Source organism: Drosophila rhopaloa, unplaced genomic scaffold (assembly GCF_018152115.1).
Source record: "Drosophila rhopaloa isolate 14029-0021.01 unplaced genomic scaffold, ASM1815211v1 contig_178, whole genome shotgun sequence".
In the NCBI taxonomy this organism is placed as follows: domain Eukaryota; kingdom Metazoa; phylum Arthropoda; class Insecta; order Diptera; family Drosophilidae; genus Drosophila; species Drosophila rhopaloa.
In genome coordinates, this window is record NW_025335059.1 from 9,234,870 (window position 1) to 9,253,510 (window position 18,641).

The 18,641-nt window shown below is 43.3% G+C and overlaps 1 protein-coding gene across 33 annotated transcripts in view; it reads left to right on the forward strand.

Moving 5' to 3' along the window:
* Nucleotides 1-18,641, forward strand: part of LOC108043293 (protein lap4) — a 61,214-nt gene that overhangs the window by 19,852 nt on the left and 22,721 nt on the right. For 14 of the 33 annotated variants that reach the window (XR_001769244.2, XM_017121915.2, XM_017121914.2 and 11 more), the window contains 17 exons: nt 169-587; nt 1,128-1,202; nt 4,127-4,341; nt 4,968-5,270; nt 5,334-5,413; nt 5,608-5,867; nt 11,811-12,421; nt 12,534-12,734; nt 12,805-12,991; nt 13,343-13,626; nt 14,500-14,784; nt 16,786-16,896; nt 17,180-17,359; nt 17,709-17,867; nt 17,956-18,169; nt 18,246-18,334; nt 18,400-18,627. Coding sequence is in view for 32 of the 33 variants with exons in the window: in XM_017121915.2 (XP_016977404.2) it covers nt 169-587; nt 1,128-1,202; nt 4,127-4,341; nt 4,968-5,270; nt 5,334-5,413; nt 5,608-5,867; nt 11,811-12,421; nt 12,534-12,734; nt 12,805-12,991; nt 13,343-13,626; nt 14,500-14,784; nt 16,786-16,896; nt 17,180-17,359; nt 17,709-17,867; nt 17,956-18,169; nt 18,246-18,334; nt 18,400-18,627 (3,901 nt within the window). In the remaining variant the exon portion in view is untranslated. Of the gene's footprint in view, nt 1-168; nt 588-1,127; nt 1,203-4,126; nt 4,342-4,967; nt 5,271-5,333; nt 5,414-5,607; nt 5,868-6,674; nt 6,735-11,010; nt 11,717-11,810; nt 12,422-12,533; nt 12,735-12,804; nt 12,992-13,342; nt 13,627-14,499; nt 14,785-16,785; nt 16,897-17,179; nt 17,360-17,708; nt 17,868-17,955; nt 18,170-18,245; nt 18,335-18,399; nt 18,628-18,641 lie in introns of those variants that run through there. The other 19 variants (XM_017121923.2, XM_044459216.1, XM_017121941.2 and 16 more) reach the window with 9 other exon arrangements.

Sequence of the window (18,641 nt, forward strand, 5' to 3'; positions counted from 1 at the left end):
GTATATATGAAAAACGCATTCAGAAAGAGAGGATAGATTTGTAGATAGAAAGATTTTAATTAGTTAATAAATTTGAAGATGCAAATGTAAGTATATACATACCTAACTATTAGCTTTCACTTAACAACTTTTTAACTCGACCTAATTGATTTCTTTTTTTTTTTTAAGCTGTGAAAACATGCAGGAGCTTATTCTCACAGAGAACTTCCTCTCCGAGTTACCAGCCTCCATTGGCCAGATGACCAAGCTAAGTAATCTGAACGTGGATCGCAACGCGCTGGAGTACCTGCCCCTGGAGATTGGTCAGTGTGCCAATCTGGGCGTGCTAAGTCTGCGGGACAACAAGCTGAAGAAACTGCCACCGGAGTTGGGCAACTGCACCGTACTGCATGTGCTCGACGTGAGCGGGAATCAACTGCTGTATCTGCCCTATTCGCTGGTCAATCTGCAGCTGAAGGCCGTTTGGCTGTCGGAGAATCAGTCACAGCCGCTGCTAACTTTCCAGCCCGACATGGATGCGGAGACGGGCGAACAGGTGCTGTCCTGTTACCTGCTGCCCCAGCAGGAATATCAGCCAATTACCCCAGGTGAGTTTGGATGAGTCAGCAGAGCAGTGAATTTCTCAGTGGTTTAACCCAGTGGCTAAAGGTTGCTCCATATTTGGCGCTGTTTGCTCATGGTGGGCCGAATTTGGCCAAGTTATGTGCGTTTATCAGCACCTGACATAGATTCCACAACAGCCCCGTTCCCCCTATCGTTGTGCAATATCTTCAATCTATGCTCGCGTTTCCGCGATAAGATAAACCGCAAAGTGAGCAAACATTGCCAACAAAATGAGCGCTATCCAAGTTTTGTGCGATGTACATGTGTGTGAACCTTTCACTATCTTTCTGGGTGAACAAAACGTATACAAAACTCTTAAATTCAATTTAAATTTTATTCGCCCGGCAAGTTTTCACCTATTTTTGTGATTAAAATTAACTTCTAATTGTGCTTCGGCAAAAGGACTTTTTCCATAATTGTGTTTCATACTGATTTCAATTATTTTCTTTGCATTCCGCCACGTCACGCGCTCTTTCCAACATTGCACTCTACTCACCCTCTATTTTATGTTCATCCAATCAAAGACTATCCACCCATGACGCTTTATAGATCAAGCGAAAAATTCGATTCAACGGAATTCTTCAGTTATCAGCAAAAAGGTTTGCGTTGAGTATTACCTTTTCCGTATCAATAACAATACACGCTATATCTGCCTTGTACAGTTAACAAGTCTGTATAGTAGAGTTGGCTCGATTTGGATTCTCGAACTACAAGTTTACGCTTGGCTTTAAATTTTTAAAAATTTACCTTAAAGTTTCATTACTTTGAGTTGATACTCTACTGTATTGGCTCGCCTCATGTTTGTAGCATGCCCGCTCAACATATGCATGTTCGCTTTGTTATGTATAGATTATATATTTAGATGCTTATTGGTCCAAATTAAGTTCGAGTGTTAAACATAAGCAGAAAACTAAGTTAAATTAAATTAGAAACCATTATTTAGAGGAAGTGACTAAAATGGAAATTGAAGATAATTTTACAAATATAATATGATATAAGAGAACACCACACCTTAAACTACTTTCGTAACCTATTCCGGTTGACATTTAACAGACTGAACTCTGTTTTCTCGGGTTCTTCTTAGATAGATGATAGCATCGAAGCTCCCCAAAACACTTTTGGTTGGAAGCGCATCTTGGCCCGGCCAAAAGCCAGTCAGCATTGACAATGCTTGTTGAGTGTTTGAAACAAAAACACTAACCGGTTTTCCACAACGCCAGCCAATGACGTCATGACAACAAGTTGTTTTTTTTTTAGTTGGGTGTCTTAGGACAAGGCGTTGGCTGAAAAACATGAATATATGTGTTCTATGCATGAGTGAATACTCTCGCACACGCAACGTATTGCGATGGATGATAAAAGTGTGTTCGATTTGGCTTGTTTGATTTGATTATGTTATTATTTTGTGTTTATACTCCATTCATTTGACGGCTGGGGCTGAAAGTATTCGCCTCATGCGTGTTTCCCATCGCAGATCAGTGCCGCTTATTCTATTGGTTCCCACACACCCAGAATAAAAAACCACTTGGGCTTGGGGAATGGGGAATGATTGGGATCTATTTTGCCCCCGAATTGATCAGTTTTAGCTGCCTGTCAGTGGCAGCATGCCAGATCAAAGCGGCCAAACAAACGATTTGTTTGTTGTAGGCTGCAAAATGCCAAGATCCATTACCATTTAATTTTCCTATCCATTTTCGTTCTGTTCATTTGGGGCACTTGAGTGATGTCAACGGTTGTGACGTCACGGTGGGAATGAAAGGCAGTAAACCTAAAAAAACTGGGGCAAGATCGGCAAGGAATGTAATTATGTGTATGACGCTGCGTTGGTTAATAATATTAATCGTCTGGCTCTTTTCGATGTGGTACGTTTGTGTATGGCACCAAAACTAACTGTTGATTAATGGCCTGTCACAGAGGCTACAGTGCAACCTGGATAGGTTGACTTCGAACTACAAGAAACTGGTATAAATTTAATTTTAATTCGTGGAGTTCTTTGAAGTATTTCACTTATTGGATAGAGAAAAATAAAATGCATTTGAGTTTATTTTACAAATTACATTGTAATCAGATTTTAAGTATTGTAGAAAATTCCTTACGGTATTTAGAAGTACATTACCAAATTAAATTTGATAAAATTCTAGTCCAAGAAGTTTGTCTGTAAATATGCAAATGAAATAGCCTTGAGTTAAATCCGTTTATCACCAGTTCTTACTGTGACATTCTCTGATTGAGTGCCGCATGATTCAACCTGTATTTGTTGTTACCGATGTTGCTATTGTGGTTTCGGTTGTGTGGCGTAGTTGCCTCCCAATCGAAATGAATGTATAAGTAGATATTGTAACTGTTACTTGGCTTCCAAACGAGTTTCGGCCTCTTCGTTTGCCTATAAATAGCTTATATCATCAGCATATTTGGAGAACCAACTTGTCTGGTAACCAGACGACCAAATTGTTTGACTTATCATTTCGCAAACGATCAATGGTCAATGACGGATTAAGTGCACAAAGCGAGAGCACAAATAACACACATAACTCAGCCAATTTAGACGAATGTGTGAATAGTTTCAAGATCAAACTCGTTTTATTGTTTTCCCCGCATATCTTACAGCCATGTAAGCTGTGTTCAAATTATCCAATTAAAGCCGGTGACGGTCATGAGACTTGGGCACCCAGAAAAACAAGAGGAAACAATTTTGACAGCGACGACGCACCCCACGACATGGCCTCTTGTTATTATCATTGCCATTACAAGTCGTCTGCCATTTGCATAAATCTTCATCTTTACTTAACTCGGACTCCCCACTGGCACCGAATTTGTTTGTTTGTCTATGCTAAAATCGGTAACGATTGTAAGTTACGACCGCGCCGGACATTCGGCAATTGTGCATGCAGCTTCAGCTACTTAGGGCCTGCCAGAGGCACTTCCTGCCTCGAAAACAGCGATTTGCATTTGTTTATGGCTGTATAAGCCATCCCCTGCACTTGCTGCGTAGATAGATTGATTGGCCAGTGGGGTGGAGGGTAGAGGTCGGTCGGTGGTGATGGAATCTGAGATTCTGGGGTCCCCTGATCACCCACACATGTTGCAACTTTTATGTTGTTTACATGCCGAGGTGCGAAAAATTTACGGCGCACACACTTCTCATAAGCGCTTGATGGATTAGCAAGTGGACGGACTGGATGGTTTGGTCCGGCAGACCTGACCAAAATGTTTACGCCCGGTGGCCAAAAATAGTGGTTTGCCCCTTGTAGTTCGTGGCTGGATTTTAATGGGCAGTTTATTTATTGATTTGTGCGAAACCAAAATCGTAGACCATTAAGCGTTTTGAATATAATTCTGTTTGTATATAATAAATATCGTTGTTTGCATATATTTCATATATATTATATATCCCAACTACGTAGTAAATGTGTGTGCATGGGCATGCAGTTCACTAATCTCTGACCATTTTCGAACCCCAAACACCTCATCGCACCGTTGATTTATATGCTAATGGAATTCGTTTTATTTGCCCCTGAAATAGCCCGCGACCTGGAATCGGATTCGGAGCCGTTCGAGGAGCGCGAACCGTCGCGCACCGTGGTCAAGTTCTCGGAGGAGGCCACCCAGGAGAAGGACACGCCCTTCGTGCGTCAGAACACGCCGCATCCTAAGGATCTCAAGGCCAAGGCACAGAAGCTGAAGGTGGAGCGCAGCCGGCACGAGGAGCACGCCAATCTGGTCACGCTGCCGGAGGAGGTGAGTGCTGGATTCGATCCGAATGCCAAGCTTCTGCTGTGTTTCCATCGCTAATAGGTTAAGGCGAAGTGGAAGCATGTACTTTCCACCGCAAATATACGATTGTTTTCATACGTTGTTGTGCTTCTTTGGCCAATACTAATCCTAGAAATAAGGCTTATTGAGTAGAAATAGAATATATCTAACCGGGCATGATAGAAATATTGGTTGGTTTGCTCCAAGCTAATTTACTGATATTTATTTACGTATTTATTTGCTCATATTTTTAAATTTTTATTTCGGTAAGTCCAATAGTGAATAATAGATTAAAATAGAATAGACCTTACTATAAATCGTTAAAAAACAGGAGTCGTAGATGTCGTTTTAATTGTATTCATTTTAAAAAAGTGTCATTTATTAGTAAAGCAATCTATCAAAACTTTTTTAATATACGTTTTTATGCAGCTACAGGCTATGAATATAAATAGTTATGTGGGCGGAATACGCCCACAAATTAATTACACTGACTTATATTTATTTTACAAATATAAATAAGTATAAATTAATTCTTTACGCATTGGTTTTGGAAATTGTAAAATGTAGAATGTATATGTAAGGTAAATACAAAATTTCCTTTTCTTCCACAGAACGGCACCAAAGTAGCAGAGACTCCAACCGAGACCCGAACCATTACAAATAATCACCAACAGCAGGTGCAGCCAGTTCAGCAACCAATCGTTGGTGTAAATTCCAAACAGCCAGTAGCTGTGGGTGTTGTCTCTCCAAACACAGCAACAGTTGCGCCACCAACTGTACAGGGTGCCTCAGAGGGCACCAGTACCACCGCCAATAATGTGAAGGCAGCAACAGCAGCCGTGGTTGCCGAACTAGCAGCCACTGTTGGTACCACCGATGAGGGTCAAGATGATGATGAGCAGGAGGATGAGTTCGTAAGTTTCTGGATGGATAAATACTACACAATGTTCTACAACTTGCGTTTTTCTACTCCTTAGGAATCCGATCGCCGTGTAGGCTTTCAGGTGGAGGGCGAAGATGATGACTTCTATAAGCGACCACCCAAATTGCACAGAAGGTGAGGCTATTAAATAATACAATTAATAAAACCATAGGTTAAGTTAGGCACTTTGTTGAAATCGGAACAGGAGATCGCTGGACCTTATTTGGGATGTTATTATTATTTCATGCATCCTTTATCCGTTGTTAGTCCTAGCTACTCCAGTTACCCATTCAATTCTTAACTAATTTCCACTTTTTGTTTCAATCCAGGGACACCCCGCATCATCTGAAGAACAAGCGTGTCCAGCATTTAACCGACAAGCAGGCCAGCGAGATCCTGGCCAATGCCCTGGCCTCCCAGGAGCGAAATGATACCACACCGCAGCACTCGTTGTCCGGCAAAGTGACATCGCCCATAGAGGAGGAAGAGCAGCTAGAGGTGGAGAGGGAACAGGACCAACAGCAGCATCCATTCGACTCGTCGCTCTCGCCCATTCCAGCTGGCAAAACAGAGGCTAGCACCGACCCAGGTAAATATCGAAATTGTTTCAATTAATTACATTTATATTGCTCTATCTCTGTGAACTGTCTCGAAAATGGCCAAAGTGCTTTGGGTGCAGCATAGGATAGCTTGCATCGATGGCAAATCGATAAAAGGCGGGCGAGGACTGGTAATTTTCACTCATTTGCCAACTGGCTGACCTAAAAGGGCAGATACTGAAGTGGAAATTTAATTGGCATCCTCTCAGTCCCCCTTCGATGCAGAGTAAAACCACAAAGAGACCACCCATGACCCCTTTAAATTGTTTCTACTCTCCACACGCCATCTAGGCATAAATACATTCGAGTGTTTTTGGGTACTTCCGACATAATTATATCAACAAAGAAAGGGTAGAGAGCGGAAGAGACACGCGATTAAAAGCGCGTTACACAGGTGTAGAAACTGAGTTTGGCTTGTGAAATATACGCAACAGTTGAGCACAAACTTGGCCTATAAATAGGAACGGCACGTAGTTTCCGCTTATCAGACAGCGATATCAGCTTGCAAAAGCTGATAAAAGTGAGCCGTAATAGTGGAAAAAGAGTGCAAACCTCACTCGAAAAGAAGGGGTAAACAAGCAGAGAGCCCGCCGAATGAGGCGATAAAAAATGGTGCAAATGAAACTGAAATGAGTTGCCTCATTATATATTTTGCTAGGGCTGGCTGCTACCTGGGAAAACTGAGAGTGAGTAGAGCTGGCAGAGAGCTACGGAGAGACCAGACCGAGTGCAATTGCCAGACTTTGCGACCGGGTCTGGGCGCTTGGCCCACTCGTCGCCTGCTTTAGTCATTCTTCAGTTACGCTTGCGTTTTGTCAACGTCGCGAGAGACGCGCTACATTCGTCAGCAGCTCACCGTATATTTGCACTTATTATTATACGCTGCTTTTTGTTTTTTTTGTTTTATTGGCATTCAAAACAGAGAGCCAGTTATAGCCAAGACCCCCCAGATCTTGCACAATAACAATAGCAGATGCTTCTCACGCAGTTAGCCGTACCTTGACTTAGTCATAAAACGAAAGAAAAAATAACATTTCATTGTTAAATACTTCTCAAGAAGAGAGTGTGAAATGTTTTTGTTTCGATTTCAATTTGTTCTGCTTACGTGTGTTGTTGTCTTGGGGCGCATATTGTTATCGATTTTTGTCTGCCGTCTGTCATAATTCTTTTATGGAAAAGACAGGTGGCAGCAGCAGTGGATTAGTCGTCTGGAAAGTTTCTCACATTGCGCATACGCAGCGTATGATGGCCCGAGGCCATAATTGAATTTCAGCTGCACTTCTCTGTCAATCCAAGTGCTCAAGGCTGTGCCGGAACGGTATGAAATCGCAAGAGAACCCCCAGGCCAAATAGCCTTTCCTATTTGCATTTCGGCTGCAGTGCATATCCCCGAAAATGAGCTACTTGAAAGTAAATTTAGTCTTGTTTATATAGCAAGCATTGCCGGGTTTCTGTTGGATATTTGCAGATGGCAAACATGAAAAGTGTGCTTCGGTTCGGTTCGGTTGCATGCATATCCGGTTTCCGGGATTTCGTTCGCCTTTGCACAGATTTTTTGGTTAGATATTGCAAACGCTTCGGCAATACAATCAACATTTGCACAATTCCTTTGACATTCCTCCGTTCTTGTCCTATTTTTCTTTTTCTTTTTCCTTGCTGGGTCCGGGCAAACAATAAGCTGCATTTGCTGCACATTTCCTGCAGGGTTTTTAAAGTACAGAAACCATCTTTTGAACTGTGTGGAACAGAAAAGCACCGTCCGAGTCGACCAATGTTGGCCAATAAATAAACCGTTGATAAGCTCAAGGCAATGGCATTCATTATTTATGTATTGTATCGTTGATTGCATGGAATTCTTATTGAATTTTTCCCTCAGAATGTTTCGTGTTCGTCGATGTGTGCGCATATGATTGTTTGTCGGTTTCCCGGTTTGTTTGTTCAGTGTGCCCCCTTTTCATCACTGATGTAACAAAGTACGCATTATTATTTGCTGTTCTCTTGCAGCTCTTGTGCAAACAGCAATTTAAACTATTTGCAGTATGCACTCTTTCTATCATGGCCATCAAACAAACACGATTCCGGCTTGCCGAATATTTAAGTTTTGCGCCCGGAATAGCCCTGAACTCATGGCGCCGGGCCTTGTGCATTTCACAGTTGCATGCTAAGTTTATCGCTTAAACCGCCACTCCTCGGTGGGAAAATTTCCCACCCCACGTCCCGCTGCCTCATCACTCGTGACAGTTTCCCCCCTCTTCAAAAAACCCCGTCTTCCCTTTTTCGCGCGAGAAACAAACAAAAATGCAATAAACGCCAGCTGCAGCGGAGAAGGGAAGCATGTTCGGGTCAAAGAATTTCAGTGCGTATTTTTCCAATATTTCCGCCGCCATGTTGATAGCATGGAAATGTGGAAAATTCGAGTAATTGTCGCAAGAGAGGGGGTGAAGAGTGTGGTGACTGTTTCAAACCAAACCGAGCGAACATTGGTTTGTCAACAAACATTGATGCGGGAATGCGACCTGAATTGTTTGCCCCCAGCTTGCAATCAAAATGAACACACGGTGTGGTGTGGCTTTCATTACCAAAACGGTGTTCCCGCCCATGATATCATCCTTTTCGTTATAAGCACATTAATCAGCCACGCAAAAAGTGCCACAAAACTATGCTGCCTACTGATAGCAGGAAATAACGCATACGACAGGTGGACCAAGGTCATTAACTACCCACTTGACTTCGCTGTACTGGGTTTGGTTCGCAGTTGTAATGTTCGTATGTGTCCAAAAATTTCGTAATGATTCACAGAGCTGCCTTATCACCAGTTTGTTTTACTACGGTTTCGCTTTGTGTTTCGTGTTTTTTTCCCCCTTTTTGGGCCTTCTTGTTTTGCTTTATCACGTTGGCTTACGCATTCCAAAGTTTGATTAGATAGCAGTGTTGTGAACGCAAACCTTTTCTCTCTTTGGCAAAAATGCTTCATTGCAGTGAAAATCGAAAGAGAACCGTCAGTTTGTTGGGGTGAGCTTAGCGCGCCGTTGTTTTTGTCGGGATATTTCAGAGTTTTTTATGCTCCCATAAAAACTTTGTTCATTAATTTTTGTCGCCACATTTAAGCGGACGTCGCACGGTCGGTTTTGTTGATTTCCAAAGCTTAACACTTGCAATTTGTCAGAAGCGGCAGCATCGCTACCCGCCGTTTAACCTGGCCGGCAATTAATCATGGAGGCTTCCAGTTCCCCATAACTGTAGCATTTTTCATAAAAAACTGCAGAAAAAAAAAGAAACAAGTGCAGCTCACGTGACATCGCAAAAAGGGCTTTAAGTCGCTTTAAGCGCATTCGATTACTTGATCTCTTGCCATTGATAATGTCTGGGTAATTAAAATCGATTGATTCGATGCGGTCATTGCCTCAAATTCCACCAGAGTGGAGAGCGAAATTTGCATGAATGAGTAAAGTTCTGGCCCCAAAGTTTTTTTTCGATTGTCATATCGAGTATGACAAGTTGAAGCTTCAGGAGTGCTATCCACATCTTGACCACAGATTGCCATGAGGAAAAAACAGAGGAATGAAATATGATTTCAGCCTTTGGCATGTGTCCATGCTGTTGGCTAATTTCCCAGGGACTGAGTCTCCTTCCTTCTGGTCATTTACATATAAATGACAAAACAAAAAGAGACCAGCAGACAGGCGAAAAAAACGTCTGGGATACTCCAGAATACCATGCCATTGATTCGGAATTTGGAATTTGTCAGCTACCAAGGAATTCAGATTCATAACCAGCGTGCAAATGCTAATGCATTCGTGGAATCATCATTTCTTATTGCCACCTCGTCGATGACATTTTACGAGCTGCTCTCGTCTTTTGCTATATTTAAATTTTTATATGTTTATGTTTATGCCATTCATTTTACGGGGAAGGACAAAACGATGGTCTTATTTCGAGCTCACCTCATTGAGCTGCACGCGTGGTGTCATCGTAAAATGCTTAAATGCCCGCTTAAGTGGGTGCCGCAAAAAGTTCGCAGGCACTCTGGCAATCAGTAAAATAAGTCTGATAAGAAATATGAGGAAAACAAATGACTTTATGCGATCCTTCTTGCAGCTCCTGTTTCGTATTAAAGCTTCACTTCTCCCTTCGCTCCGAAGATTGCCTACATTCCGGCGTCCTCAGGAACCGGAATAAAAACACACAGCACGTGTCATTTGTTCTCCTCCCCGGGAAAAATCTTATTTTGTTTTATGGCTTTTTCTCTGGTTATTGTTGCCCCTGACCGTTTTTCTCCCACTCATCTGGGTGAAAAGCATGAAAAGATGGCTTTATTCTGAGCGTATGCATGTGAGGGCGAAATATCCATAAAAATGTCTTTCGGTTACACATTTGTCCGACAATTCTGAGAGTTAAATTGAGAATGAAGGAGATGAGATGATGGCATTTAAAACATTTAAACAGAATGCTTTGCCACAACACCTTCGCTTAAAGTTCCCCATAGAAATTGTTGAATTATGAACCACAAACAAACTTGGGTTGTCTGTAAGCAAAGAATACAAATTTTCGGAACACCCCACTCAACCTACCAAACTCAATAATGGCACATTGAGAGAATGGCAATGGCAATGTCGGTCGGAAACTGAAATCCAGCAATATTAATGTTGACTTGACAGGCAGACAGGAGCCGAGTGAGGTGGGCTTGAGAGCCAGAGATTGGCTCTGTCTTTTTCTTTATGCATTGATTAACATGAAAACTCGAATACAATTACAAAGTGAAATTGTCTCGAGAGCCAAGAGCCTCCGTTTTCCGCGCTCCCAGCGACTTTTTGACAGTCGGGGAAAAACAAAATCATTTTGTTGGCCAAAGTGCCGACGGATTTATTGAGTGCAAATCAGCAATAGCGAAAATGAAAGCAATAAATGTGTTTTTGAGAAGGGAAAAGTTACTGGTACTCATCTTCTTTACGCCACCTCTTCTCACCTGAAGGACGTCTGAGTTTTCTGGCAGACTGTCTGTTTATTTATTTAATAATTATACAAAGACGGTGCAGGGGATGGCGAGGGTGGTTATTCTTAGCTGGGGCATTTGGGGGTCTCTTGCAAGGTCGTTGCTTTAATGTCTGTTTCTAGTGGGGGAAATATGACTTTCGCACCGGTTCATTGACTGCTGTTTATGGCCAAGCGCCAGATGCTGTTGGCCAACTTTGGGTCATTCAATTTCGATGTCATTAAAGCAAATTTTATGCTAAGCACAAATCTTTTTAGAAATTTGCTTAGCTGGAGCTGATTAAAATTTGATTAAATCAACGGCAATCAAAATTGTAATAGTATAATTTCACTAATGCTCTTACATTGATGAGGTTTTCCATGCCAATGCACTTGAATGGATGCATATAGGGTGCTCACATAGCTTTTATCTATTCCGCTGGCAGACACAGATCGATTACGTTTCTGCAGTGGAGCAACATGAAAAGTTAGGTTCGCATATTAAAAAGTGCAGTCAAATAAAAATAGGTTGCCTCGCATACACAACACAGGGTGTCTGGACAAGATGCATAGCTGCTGCTTATATTAAAAAGTGCACTCAGATAAAAAGCAAATCAAGTCATGTTCAATGTCAAAATCAAAGTCAAAGAGGGCAACAATACCCTGCCACGAAATGGCCAGCGAAGCAATGGCTACTCGGGAGCCGGAAGTGGTCGGAATAGTCCTGCGATGAGCAGTCTTCGCAGCTCACTGGCCTCCTCCAATCGTAGTCCCAGTGGATCCTTGCAGCGAAAGGGCAAAAGAGTACGCATAGTGACCAGCTATGATCCGGTCGATCGGGATTACGAAAGACAGAGACAGCATTATGGTAACATTTTGGGAAATAAACAAAAATACATAGCGATTTTCTCCCCTAAATCAAAACCAGATTATTAATTAGATATTAATCTTCATTTTTGCAGACAACTTGGATGGGGTAACGGAGCTGCGTGTGGAGCAGTATGAAATACACATCGAACGCACTGCAGCCGGCTTGGGTTTGAGTATTGCCGGTGGCAAGGGTTCCACACCTTTCAAGGGCGACGATGATGGGATCTTCATATCAAGGGTCACCGAAGCCGGGCCCGCCGATCTGGCTGGCTTGAAAGTGGGCGACAAGGTGATCAAGGTCAACGGCATTGTCGTCGTGGATGCGGATCACTATCAGGCGGTGCAGGTGCTGAAAGCCTGTGGAGCCGTTCTGGTTTTGGTGGTCCAGCGAGAGGTGACCCGGCTGATTGGACACCCCGTGTTCAGTGAGGATGGCAGTGTTTCGCAGATCTCGGTGGAAACAAGGCCACTAGTAGCAGAGGTTGCCCCTCCAGCGGCGTCTGTTAGCCACGAGCGTTACATCCCGGCACCCATTGAAGTTGTGTCTCAACAGCAACAGCAACAGCCGCAGCAGCTTCAACAACAACAGCCAATTCAGCAGGTTGCTCCCACCCATAGCTATTCGGGCAATGTTTTTGCCACACCTACTGCCGCACAAACCGTGCAGCCTGCTGCCCCCAATGGATTGCTACTGAATGGCAGGGTGTGTAACCCATTAAATCCTTTTGCCAAAATCCACGTCTGACATTTCACTCGTGTCCCCTACCCCTCACTATTTGTGATTGATTTCTGGTTTCGATTTGTGGTTTTTCCAGGAGGCGCCTCTGAGCTACATCCAGCTGCACACCACGCTTATTCGTGATCAAATCGGGCAAGGACTGGGCTTCAGCATTGCGGGCGGAAAGGGTTCGCCACCGTTCAAGGACGACTGCGATGGCATTTTCATATCGCGCATCACGGAGGGTGGACTGGCGCACCGCGATGGCAAAATTATGGTGGGCGACAGGGTCATGGCGGTGAGTGGAAGGCTTGGCGGAGCCGGAGGTTCCAATCTCTGACCCCAGCTAATGACATTTCCCTGTATAGATTAACGGCAACGATATGACTGACGCGCATCATGACGCAGCCGTCGGCTGTCTGACTGAACCGCAGCGATTTGTGCGCTTGGTATTGCAACGGGAGTACCGAGGCCCGCTGGAACCACCGACGAGTCCACGTAGTCCGGCCGTGCTTAACTCGTTGAGCCCCTCCGGATATCTGGCCAACCGACCAGGTGGGTATTGGCTATACGACACGCATGATCTTAAATCAATTTTTCTATAATATAAGCAAGATTTATTTGATTATTACCACTATATTCATGGCATAAGGGGAATATAGTTGTCTTCTTTAATTCTGACTTCCAATTTTTGTTTCCTCTCAATTAAATTAATTGGAATTTTTCCTTCTGTTCTGCCATTGCACGACCCTGTCAAATCATGTATAACTTAAATTTGTAATTCAATAACTAAAAACTACACTCTCCATAAAAAAGTTGAATGTGAATAGGTCCGAAGTTCAACTGCCAACATGTACATATATTTTCCGAATAACCAAGGGTTTTTTTTACCTCGATTTCCAACAGCTAACTTTAGCCGAGCTGTCGGGGAAGTTGAGCAGCCTTACAAGTACAACACCCTGGCTTCGACCACGCCCACAGTCACACCCACACCCACTGTGCCAGCTAGCTTAAACAACAATAATAATACGCTGCCCAGCAGCAAAACTAATGGATTTGCCGCTGCTGCCACGATAGACAGTGCCACGGGGCAACCTGTGCCGGCTCCTCGTCGCACCAACTCCGTTCCGATGGGCGATGGAGACCATGGAGCGGCCTCCACATCTAGTGGTGATTCCGGCGAGGCTCAGGTAAGGCCAAAGTCGGCTCTATTTTCTTTAGTAGCTGCGTAGACTTTAGTCTAATTTACCGTTCAGACAGTTGCACGTCATTTTTATGTTGCCCATAAGCTCGTATGTTACTTTTTTGTTTGTTACAATCATTATCAATCGGAAGGATTAGGAAAAAAAAATGTTTCAACTTTCGCTGCAGTATACTTAAATTTTAATTAGCCCAAAAGGTAAGTAACGAAATTCTATCTATAACAAACTGCAGCGCAAGTCGTCCACGCAAATTGTTGTTGATATTTGGCGACCCAATAAAATTCAAAACATAAACATGAACACACTTAATAGTCGTAAGATACCTAATATGTGCTAATCCATATCTGCGCCAGATTATCAATTACTCATAACCCTAGCTGCTAGAACTATAAATTTGCTCATCTACTCGTATATATAACGAAATTGTTTGTGTTTGTTTTGCATGTGCCCTGTGCGCCTTGTTTGTCCTCCCAATGCTACAAATATGCTCATTGAAAACACAGTCGAATTATAGTTCGACCTATTATAAACTAAGATTGCACCGATTTGTGTCCAGCTTCGAAGCACCCATTTAAAAGAGTCAAAAACCTAGGGAGCATTTGAAGGATTGTAAATAATTTAATGATAATCATTATTAGGCACGCTAGCTTAGTTATACGATAGCTTCATAGCCCATCAAAAGTGAAACCAAAATTTACAAAATCCAACATATTTTTGTTTCTTTTTCTCTGAACCACCATCCCCAAAAAAAAAACTTGCTTAAAACCGATATTTCCGAAAACTTTGCTAAACCCAAAAACCACGTAACAACGTAAATATTCAACCAACCACCCGAACCCACGAAACCACAACCATGAGCAGCCTTCCTCGTTGCGACCGCTGACCAGCGACGATTTTCAGGCGATGATCCCGGCACACTTCCTCAGCGGCGGCAGTCAGCATCAGGTGCATGTGGCCCGGCCCAACGAGGTGGGCGTGAGTGCCGTCACGGTTAATGTCAATAAGCCTCAGCCGGATCTACCCATGTTCCCGGCGGCACCCACCGAACTTGGCCGCGTCACCGAGACCATCACCAAGTCCACGTTCACGGAGACGGTGATGACGCGCATCACCGACAATCAGTTGGCGGAACCCCTGATCAGTGAGGTGACTATCTCCACATCCCGCATACACTAAAAGCCAGGCAGCGAGTCCAAGAGTTAAAGAATCGTTGTGTAAAAATCACAAGCAAAGAAATCCGGACACACATTATTCTCCTCCCCCAAGACGAACTGAAAATATGTATAAAAAATATATAGTATATGCCACGGAATTCGAGCTTTACTCGTCTCACCGCACACGCACGCACAGTCCACACCAGCGCACACGAAGCACCCTACACCAAAATTGTTTAATTTAAAATTAATTTATGATTTTTAAACCACAATTGGCACTTTAAATTATTTGCCGCGCCCGTCCTTTATTCAATTGGTATCAATTAAGCTGCATTTGCTAAATAAATATTTGTGCGTTTTGCAAACGATTTGATTTAACTATTGGTCAGAGGCCCCCAGATAATGTGGGCCTGCCTTGGAGGCGCCGAGTTTACATACGTTTCATGCCAAGCATTATGCAAAACATGCACATTGACAAGAATTGTGATTGCTTCGACTAATTGAGTAGCAGTTGAGATGGAATTGGATTAGTTGGTTATGGCAAGGAGCTGGAAACTACTTTTAAACGATTAATCAATTAGCTGTGAGAAAAGTTTTGCATGCTTATATTTTCTGTACTAAGCTAACTTTCTCTTTACTAACACTGGATAAATATATTTTTAATCCATCCTACAAAAATCTTGGTTTATATTACTTTTGAAAATAACTTGAAGCCGATATAATATATTTTTAAATGGGAATTGGCCTTAATGCTTTTAAGGGTTTTTCTAATGTTTTGGTTTTTTGTGGGTTACCAAGTGCAGAGCCAGGCCAGCACTAGTAACTGAATCTATTGAAGTGACGAGGAAAGCGCCTTCATTTCGAACGACAGAACGGTTTACTCAGTCACTTCCATAGGGCCACTCAAGTGTCGTTGCTGACGTGATGCAAATCCCGGCAAGAAATCTAAGAAACTCTGTGTGCATGTGGCAGCTTTGTCACTAGCCACTTGCAACATAAATAAGTAAACCATCAAACTATGCAACATGCAAATAACCTTAAATAATAAAGTGAAGCAACTACAACGAAGGCATGTCGAAAAAAGATTTATATTCTCCAAATGACTCAAAGTTTCCGATTTCGTTTATTTTGTGACGCCATAAGTAAATATTTCTGTTTGCCTCCGCAATCTCCATCCGTGTGTCTAATTGTAAGTGTAAACACTCTCCGGGGCAATGCTTAATAAAATATTTAATTGTTTTTAATTATTTTCCCCATTTTGTGTTTTTCTTTCGTCTCGAAGACAGTTATCCGATAGCTTCCAGCGCATAGGAATTCAATTTCTTCGTGGTAATTGGGAAAAGTTAACAGCAGTTAGTAAGGTACATGTGTTTATTTGACATTTCGACACGAATAAGCGATGTCTCTGCGACTGTCAGCTCAGGAGATAGTTTCTCGGCAATGAATATAAAACAGAAATATTATGCTTTGATGTTTCAATATGTCAGCACTTGAGCCGAACGATGCTCACCTCAACCACAGGCACCACAAAAGCTATGTTTAAATATGTGTGAAAATGTGTGAGCCAGGAAATTTAGTATAAAACTGTGTGGTTGCCTCTCATCCACTCTACCTGCACGTTGTTTAATATAAAATTAAGTTATTCATAAGAACAGCACAAAACTTATTTATTATTTATTGAATGTGGATCGCCCTCGGTACTCGGATTTGAAGTTTAATGTATGCTTTGACTTAATTGCATGACTTTGTTACTTGGTGTTTGGCCTGTCTTGTTTTATGTCTTATGAAGGCAGACCCATCGGAATGTTTAATATTTATGTACATGTAAATATCACCAACAATTTTGCACCATCATTCGAACGCCAGCACATAAACACCCTTCATCCATGGATCACATAATACACAGCAGACTCAGTAGGATACTTAGCGTTAGGCCCATTGATTTGTGTTAATTTTGTAATGTTGCTAACACGATTCTCCATTGTCTCTGTAGGAGGTTGTGCTGCCCAAGAACCAGGGCTCGCTAGGATTCAGCATCATTGGCGGCACGGATCATTCCTGTGTGCCTTTCGGCACTCGAGAGCCAGGCATTTTCATATCGCATGTAAGTATGGGTATATTAACTAACAATTACCTGCGGCAGCTGCCCCAAAAAGGGGGAAAACTTTTCGAATTAAAACACTCGAGTGGCCGCAACTTGCGAATGCAAATGAGCTGCTGCACAATTGTTCAGAATGCAGTGGCTCGGACGATGGCTTCATTATAAGCAGCCAAACTAAGCCAGCTGCCAGCTTAAAACTTTCAAGTTTTTCGACCATACATATTTCCTGCCATTCCTGCCATAAGTATAACAATTGCCCTTGGGGGTTTCTCCTTAAATCCGACAGATTGTGCCCGGCGGGATTGCCTCCAAGTGCGGCAAGCTGCGCATGGGCGATCGCATATTGAAAGTCAACGAGGCGGATGTTTCCAAGGCCACTCATCAGGATGCCGTGTTGGAGCTTCTGAAGCCAGGGGATGATATCAAACTGACCATTCAACATGATCCCTTGCCACCAGGCTTCCAGGTGAGTTTGCTGAACTTGTTTGCCCCTTGTGACCATTTTTAGACTGCTTTTGTATTGTAAATATGTATATACTCTGCTTTGGATCTACTTCTTACTCCTCTATAATCAATTTTTGTACACTTTGCCACTGCTCACAACAAATTCAATACTCACAGAGCATAGAAGTAGTTTATGTTAAAACAGAGGTAAGCTCCTCTTGACTTTTGAGTGGGGAAATATTCCAATTAGTCAAATGCTTTTTACTTGCTTTTGTTTCCATAGTTCTTTGCTTTGTTTTGGTCCCATAGAGATAACCAATTGTTATTTTCCTCGCTAATTTCCATCTCCCTTTGTTAATTTTGACTCACAGGAAGTGCTCCTCAGCAAAGCGGAGGGCGAACGCCTGGGAATGCACATCAAGGGCGGTCTGAATGGGCAGCGCGGTAATCCCGGAGATCCCTCGGACGAGGGTGTGTTTGTGTCCAAAATTAACTCTGTCGGTGCGGCCAGACGGGATGGAAGGCTTAAGGTAACGTACTGTCTTTGGCGTTGACACCTTACCCACCTTTGTTGTCTGGGGAAAATTCGACTGAAACTTTTGCCGCACTCCTTTTCAGGTTGGCATGCGTCTGCTAGAGGTTAATGGACACTCGCTGCTGGGCGCCTCGCACCAAGATGCGGTCAATGTGCTGCGCAACGCCGGCAACGAGATTCAATTGGTCGTCTGCAAAGGCTACGACAAGTCCAATTTAATTCATTCCATTGGCCAGGCCGGCGGCATGAGCACTGGCTTCAACTCGTCTGCATCCTGCAGCGGTGGCAGTCGCCAAGGTACGTAATCGTGAGCTTAACGCCCCAGTTGAGTCTGGCTAAAATTGCTTTCTCTTACTCTGACTCTATTCGCCAGGTTCGCGTGCGTCGGAAACGGGGTCGGAATTGAGCCGGAGTCGAAGTGTATCCAGTCTGGACCACGAGGAAGAAGATCGCCTGCGACAGGTGGGTACAGAATTAGAGGAGCAGGTTGGCCGGGTCTTTAAACGGTTCCTTTTTTTTCGCTTCAGGAGTTCGATGTTTTCGCCTCATCTCCGACGCCTCCTGCTGCCACCACCACCATTACGCCCACACCCACACCCACGCCAGCGGCATCTGCTGATTTACCAGCTCCGGACACGCCAGCTACCCAGACCGTGGCGCTTATTCACGCAGAACAGGCCCATCAACAACAACAACAGCAGCAGGCGCAGACACAGCTGGCGCCTTTGGGTCAGGAGAAGAGCACTCAGGAGAAGGTAAGTGACACTGG